Source organism: Petaurus breviceps, unplaced genomic scaffold, assembly GCF_028583685.1.
Source record: "Petaurus breviceps papuanus isolate PSGF00001 unplaced genomic scaffold, PetGlider_PUasm1.0 447, whole genome shotgun sequence".
Taxonomy (NCBI): Eukaryota; Metazoa; Chordata; class Mammalia; order Diprotodontia; family Petauridae; genus Petaurus; species Petaurus breviceps.
The window spans coordinates 415,564-423,364 of record NW_027186339.1 but is presented as its reverse complement, the minus strand read 5'-3'; the positions used below and the strand labels follow the sequence as shown (position 1 = coordinate 423,364).

Here is a 7,801-nt window from a genome sequence, read left to right as displayed (position 1 = left end):
CAGATTTTTCTGAGATCATCCTGCTCATCATTTCTCATAGCACAATAGTATCCCATCATAATCATATTATCATAATTTGTTCAGCCATTACCCAATTGGTGGGTATTCCTTCAATTTTCAATTTTTTGCCACCAAAAAAAGAACTGTTATAAATATTTTTGTATACATAGGTCCTTTTCCTTTTTGTTTTTTATTTCATTTTGGATACAGACCTAGTAGTGGTATTGCTAGGTCAATTCTGATGAGAGTAAGATTCACTTACTCCCTCTCCTTCCCTCCTCTTCCTCTCCATTGTAAAAAAAATTCCTCTTTTATGTGAAATAGTTTCCCCATTCTACCTATCCCTTTCCATTTCTCTCAGTACACTCATCTTTCATCCCTTCATTTAATTTTTTTTTATATATCATCCCTTTATATTCAACTCACACCTGTGCCTTCTGTCTCCTTCTAACTACTCTGATAATGAGAAAAAAAGGTCTTATTATTTACACATAACATCTTCCCATGCAGGAATGTGAAGAGTTTAACCTTATTAAGTCCCTTATGATTTCCCTTTCCTGTTTACCTTTTTATGCTTCTCCTGAGTCATGTATTTAAAAGTTAAATTTTCTATTCAGCTCTGGCCTTTTCATCAGGAATGCTTGAAAATCCTCTATTTAATTTAGAATCTATTGTTTTTCCTGAAGGATTATACATAGTTTTTCTAGGTAGGTTGTAATACTAACTCCATTGCATTCCAGAATATCATATTCCAAGCCCTCTGATCCTTTAATGTAGAAGCTGCCAAATCCTGTGCTATTCTGATTGTAGCCTCCACCATACTTGAATTGTTTCTTTATGACTGTTTGCAATATTTTTTCCTTGATCTGGGAACTCTAAAATTTGGCTATAATATTTCGGGGAGTTTCCATTTTGGGATCTTATTCAAGAGGTGATCACTGGATTCTTTCAATTTCTATTTTATTCTCTAATTCTAGAATATCAGGGCAGTTTTCCTTCATAATTACTTGAAAGAAGATAAGGGGATCTTTTTTATTATGGCTTTCAGGTTCTTCAATAATTTTAAAGTATTCTTTCCTGGATCTATTTTCAAGTCCATTGTTTATACAGTGAGGTTTTTCACATTGTCTTCAAGTTTTTAATTCATTAGCTTTAATTTCTTTGTTTCTTGATTTCTCATAGAGTCATAGCTTCCATTTTCTCAATTCTAATTTCAAGGAATTATTTTCTTTAGTGAGATTTTGTACCTCCTTTTCCATTTGGACAAGTCTACATTTTAGGGAGTGTTTCCCAGCTTCAGTGAATTTTTATGCCTCTTTTTCAATTTGGCCAATTCTACTTTTTAAGAAATTCTTTTCCTCATTGGTTTTTGGACCCCTTTTACCATTTGATCTAATCTATTTTTTGAGGTGTTATTTTCTTCACACATACATATACAGGCAAACACACACACATATATGTATATATATATATATATATATATATACATAAGTTCATGTATATATATATACACGTTAGATATATGTGTGTATATACATACATACCTACACACACACACACATATATATATATATATATATATAAACACATACATATACACACATTATTTTTTATGTCTCCTTTACCAAACTGTTGACTCGTTTTTCATGATTTTCTTGCATCACTCTCACTTCTCTTCCCAATTTTTCCTCTACCTGTCTTACTCGATTTTCAAAATCCTTTGTGAGCTCTTCAGTGGCCTGAGACCAATTCACATTTCCCTTGGAGATTTTGGATATAGGAACTTTGGCTTTGTTATTGTCTTCTGAGTGTGTTTCTTACCTAGACTTAATCACTAAATGGACATTGTCTTAGTCAAACTGAGACGAGGGAAAGACTTTAACTTAAAAAGACCAAGTCCTCCCAATGCATGTTGGACCATCTCCAGTTGCCCTGATCTGTATCATGTCATTGGAATCAGATCATTCTGCAAGAGAAAGTGAGGTTGGTGACTTTGCATAGCCCCCCATCTGAGCCCCCCCCCACACCTCCACTTAAATCCAACTCACTTGCAAGTCATGTCATCACATTGCTGACATGATGGTCCTCTTTGAGAAGGAAGGACAAATATCAACAATACTTATGGGACAGTCAATTCACTCCTATCCTACAAGCTTGTGCTCACTAAAAAATTAAATTTAATATTGTCCTGTTACATGGATTTCATTTGTCAATTTAGGTCATTACCATAGAATGATTCAGGTTATATTTTGCAGTATAGAATGTAAGTGTCCTAAGATCATGTAGCACAAAGCTCTCATTTTACAAGTGATAAAACTCAGGTCCCCAGAGATCAACAGATGCAGTCAACGTTCCACAGTTTATTTCAGATATAGGACTGGAAAAGAGATCCCCTGAACATTTTATTACTGATGTCCATTGGCACGAACCAGGTACAATCCAGTGCTGTTTTGGAGGATATAGTTTCTTGGTCTGCACCATTACATCATAAATATCTCTCTAGTTAATGGAGTACTTTCCACTCTCCTTTTAATGGCTCAGGTTCCCTGATCTGTGTGCAGTGACGGCTGTGGTCCTGGATACAGGAAGACAACTGAGGAGGGAAAGCCTGTCTGTTGCTTCACCTGTTCCCATTGCCCAGAGGGGGAAATTTTAAATAATATCGGTCAGTGTCTGTACGGGCTTCCTGAGTGAGCCTTCTGGAAAAGAATACTGTGGGGTTGGGCCACTGGAGTAATATGTAACCCACAGGAACAGTGGTTACTATCCAAGTAACAGTATATAAACCATCAAGGTGATTCAGAAGAAATGTCTGACATAAGGAAACATAACTGGAAATACTACAAACCTGAGAATGATGTCTGACATCACAACAATATGTGAAATATAATTGAAAATATATATTAAAATATATTCACGTATACATATACAGGCAAACATATATGTATATATATTCATGTATACATGTATACATATGTTACCTAAATATATATGTGTATATATGTATACATATGTATATGTATAAACACACATACATACACACACATTATAAAGTCAAGCACAAGCAGGTTCCAGAGTACTACTGCTATGAATAGTTTTAAGGTACTGATCACATAGTATAGTGAACTCTCTATTTATTCAGCAGCAAGCTAAAGCAAAACATTCACAGAAACCAAAGTATAGCATTCAAAATGATATAACATAACAACTTATCACTAAAGTGGCCATACAGTTTTAAACAAAAGATATTATGCAGCAAGTCCTTAACCCAATCATCCTTAAGGAGCAATCCCTCTTAAGGGATACAAAGTACAAAGGTCTCCCACCCCTAGGTCACATTGTCTTAATTTCTCAAGCAGAAAGTCTTCTTTCTCTTTGATTGGAGACTAGCTTCTAATCATCCTCAACTCAATCATTCTTAAGGGGTACAAAGTACAAAGTTCACTCACCCCTAGGTCACAGTAAATTATGATCTTGTCAGCTAGCACTACATCCCCAAGGAAAAGTCCTTTCATCTTGATGGGGGCTGGCTCCCAAATTCCACAGTTCCTCTTCCATGTTACCAGCTCTTGTTTAAATTCAACCAACCATCACCTGGATTCACAGGTAGGGAGTTCTCAGCTCCTCATTCAGTTCCTTGTCCAGTTCCCTTTCATATTGAAGCTCACAGTGACCAGCCCACCTCAAGTCCTTCACAGTTTCTGTTTCTGGGAAGACAAAGCTTAACAGAGCCACAATAACATTCATGCACATTGCCGGCACTATCATCAATTCACTTTCTGCCTGGGTCAGTCTTGTCTCTAAGGCAAGGCCAATTATCCCTCTGTGTCCCAAGGAACCTTCTAAGACAGAAGTTCTTAGCATTTTGTGTCTCATGGACATCTGGGAAGATTATAAACCCATTTTCTGAGCATTGTTTTTTCTTTAAATTTAAAATGCAGGAAATACTAAATTTAACATAATATTAGTAAAAATAATGATGCATTTTTATATCCAAATTTATGGCCCCTCTGAAATGCACTCACAAACCTACTTGGGGATCTGTGGACCTTAGGTTAAGAATCACTGCTCTAAGACCACACACTGCAGAAAAGACATCTCCGCCTGTATTGGTGAATGAGGATAGCCAGCATTATTGCTGTTCTTGAGAGTTCACAAAGCACTTACCAAATGTCATCTTATTTGATGATCACAACTACTCAAGGTCATAGACGGCATGATCTGTGTGTTAAACATGAGGAAACTGACAGAAAGAGAGGTTAAGTGACTTGGCCAGGATCACTCAGCTATTAAAGGTTCGAGACTTGATTTGAACTCAAGACTTCGTGATTTCTACCTGCCTCCAAAGCCAAGGTAAGGATTTGAGAAAGTGGAATCACAGTCTGATTTTAGAAAGCAAAATAAAATAACTAAAATCTCAGCTAGTGACACGTCATATCTGCTAGTGAAGACAGGTCTGATTATTAAAAGAATTGAATTGTAAAGAAGGGGAAAAGAAGGCATAAACAGGTACTTCTCTGAATGTAGATGACTCAATTTGTGATGAAGCCCCTCACGGATTAGCACTTGGGTTATTTTCATTTTTATGTTAAAGCATCTGAAAGTATTATATTGAAGTGAACCTTTTTTATTTTTGTTTTTTTTTTGCTTGTTTTTTTTTTTTTTGGAGGGCAATTGGGGCTAAGTGATTTGCCCAAGGTCACATGGCTATTTTTTGTGTTAAGTGTCTGAGGCCACATTTGAACTCAGGTCCTCCTGACTCCAGGGCCGGTACTCTACTCACTGCACCACCTAGCTGACCCAATTTTGCAGTGAATCTTATGCAACAAATGAGCCCTGAAGCCCAGTCAAAGTTAAGTTGGTTCTAGAACACTTTGTTTATTATGCTGGGTTCTTGGGTTGCTCATCCAGCTGATTACAAGATATCCACCTCCAGCAAAATGTAGCTCACTATTTGTAGACAATCCAAGAGGCAGGAGTGTTATGAAACCCGTATTATGTGCTGAACTCAGTGCTCAATGATGTGCACACAAAGAAGGGCAAAAACGGTTCCTGTCCTCAAGGAGTTTACCTTCTAATAGGGACAATAGTATGAGGATGAAAAGGTTCAAGAGACATAATTTCTGGGTAATGTAATGATTGTATTAATAAGGCCCAAAGTTTGTTAATAAAAGGAGTCTCTCTTAGAACAAAGACCCCCATGGCACGAGGGTCACAGTGTGTATGCCCTTTGCAGAGTGGGTGTTCCTGAAACACAGCAATGAACTGGAATGTTTTGGTTAACACAATGGGAGGTATGATACCTGATTTAGGTCATTGAAATCTTGGTCAAAGTGACATCAATTTCTGTATCACCTGTCTCGATGATAGGGGAATCAACCTTTCCCCAGACTGTCTGAGAAAACTCAAGGAGCAAGAATACATCTATTAGGCCAAACACAGAATTCCTTTTCCTGTCTGATTAGATCTTGGCCTGGGTAAATCTCTAAGAGAGATTTCCCACACTGGTTGCTTTCTGGATGAGGAAATAGAAAAGGAGAAAAATCTTAATCCTAATACAATAATTTAGTTACTAAATATAAAAGAGAAATATTCGTTTCTCACAATAGCATATTTATGGAATATAATCTCCAAGAGGAGGTCTCAAGCAACAAGATAGGATGTGGGGGTGGCTAGGTGGTGCAGTGAATAGAGTGTTGGCTTGGAGTCAGGAGGACCTGAGTTAAAATCTGGCCTCAGACACTTAACATTTACTAGCTGTGGCAACCTCGAGCAAGTCACTTAACCCCAATTATACTGCCTTCCAGCCTCCAAAAAAGCAATAAAAAAGAAAAAAGGAGATAGGATCTCACTGGATTCTTTTCCTCTTCAGATGGGGACCACTGTGACAAGTGCCTAGAAAATGAATATCCAAACAAGGACAGAGATCTCTGCCTCCCCAAGCTTGTGACCTTCCTGGATCTTACAGAGCCTTTGGGGATGACTCTGGCATTGACAGCTGTGGCCTTGTCTCTCCTGACAGCCCTGGTTCTCTGGGTGTTTGTGAAGTTTCGAGACACTTCCATAGTCAAAGCCAATAACCGCACTATCAGCTACACTCTCCTCATCTCCCTCACCTTCTGCTTCCTCTGCTCCTTGCTCTTCATTGGCCGTCCCACTGCAGCCACCTGCCTCCTCAGACAGACTACTTTTGCAGTTGTCTTCACTGTGGCTGTGTCCTCCATTTTGGCAAAAACCATCATGGTCATTCTGGCCTTCACAGCTACAAGACCAGGGAGTAGAGGCAGGATGTGGGTGCAATCCAGGGTGTCCAACTCCATTGTCCTCATCTGCTCTGGCATTCAAGTGATTCTCTGTGGCATCTGGCTGGGAACTTCTCCCCCCTTCCCAGACATGGACCCACACTCTGAACCTGGTCACATCATCATACAATGCAATGAGGGCTCTGATGTTGCCTTTTACTGTGTCCTGGGCTACATGGGCTTCCTAGCCCTGGGAAGCTTCACTGTGGCTTTCCTGGCCAGGACCCTGCCTGACACCTTCAATGAAGCCAAGTTCATCACTTTCAGCATGCTGGTGTTCTGCAGTGTGTGGGTCTCCTTCCTCCCCACGTACCAGAGCACCAAGGGCAAGGCCATGGTTGTTGTAGAGATCTTCTGCATCATTGCCTCCAGTGCTGGGTTACTGGGCTTCATCTTCATTTCCAAGTGCTACGTGATCCTGCTGAAGCCAGAAATGAACACCCAGGAAGGAATAAAGAAAAAAAGGTGATGCCAAGAGCTGAAATTTTTCTTGGACATCACCTCATAATTCCTGCCAGAACCATAAAGAGTTTCAACAATAACTCACACCAGCTTGAGATGCTTATATTTAGCCCCGTTGTTGACACTTTAATTTAATTTCTTTTTCCAACTCCCCATATGTCATCAGAGACACCCAGGTGTGGGCTGGTAATTGTTTAGCAAACCCCCCCCCAAAAAAAAAACCTCTCTGAACTTCATAATAAAACATCATTACTATCCTCTATTTTTCTATAGAGTTTTTTAAACTTTGAACATATTTACATCAGTCTAACAATTAAATTTATAACTCAAAAGCACCAGAGTTCACTTTTTAAATCCATGTTTCTAATGCAATGAATTACGACTTTTATGGTACAAACTGTTTTCAGGCAGTTAAATTGGTAACCTGTGCTAACTTGGCTTAAGACCACACATCTAACAATTTTCTTGATCCATACATTTTTCTTAATGTCAAAAAGTACAATAAATTCTAGAAGAGAAATATTTCCCTTCAAATGAGACTAGAATAAATTCAGTTACATCTGGTCCTATGTTCTCAAATGTGATCGTGCGGAATACCTCTATAATGATTTCACTAACTTCATATCATTCTTTACAACCTCTATTTATTTCAAGTGCTTCTTGGGCTCTGCAATTTTAAGCTAATCCAGTGCCAAAAATGCAAAGTGGCAATCCCTCCTTTTTCAGGTCCTAATCTACTGTAAGTATCCTCACAGAGAAGCACACTGAAGACCACATGCTGACTGAAGAAAATACCTTTAAAAAACAGACTAACTCAAATGGCAAAAGAGACTCAAAAAGCCAATGAGGAGAAGGCCTTATAAACTCAAATAGGCCATATGGAAAAAGGAATTTCAAAAACGCACTGAAGAGAATAATACCTTCAAAATTAGACTGGAGAAAAATGGAAGCTAACGACTTTATGAGAAACCAAGATACTATAAAATAGATAAACTGAAAAAAGTAGAAGGCAATGTGAAATATATCAACGAAAAAAC

The 7,801-nt window shown here is 38.3% G+C and overlaps 1 protein-coding gene across 1 annotated transcript; it reads left to right on the top strand.

The window, feature by feature from the left end:
* The first annotated feature begins 2,186 nt into the window (after positions 1–2,186).
* On the top strand, positions 2,187–6,771 carry LOC138171571 (vomeronasal type-2 receptor 26-like). The gene is given in 2 exon segments (XM_069101100.1): positions 2,187–2,665; positions 5,873–6,771. Coding segments are annotated over 2 exon segments (1,032 nt in total). The 5' UTR covers positions 2,187–2,532.
* Positions 6,772–7,801: the final 1,030 nt, after the last annotated feature.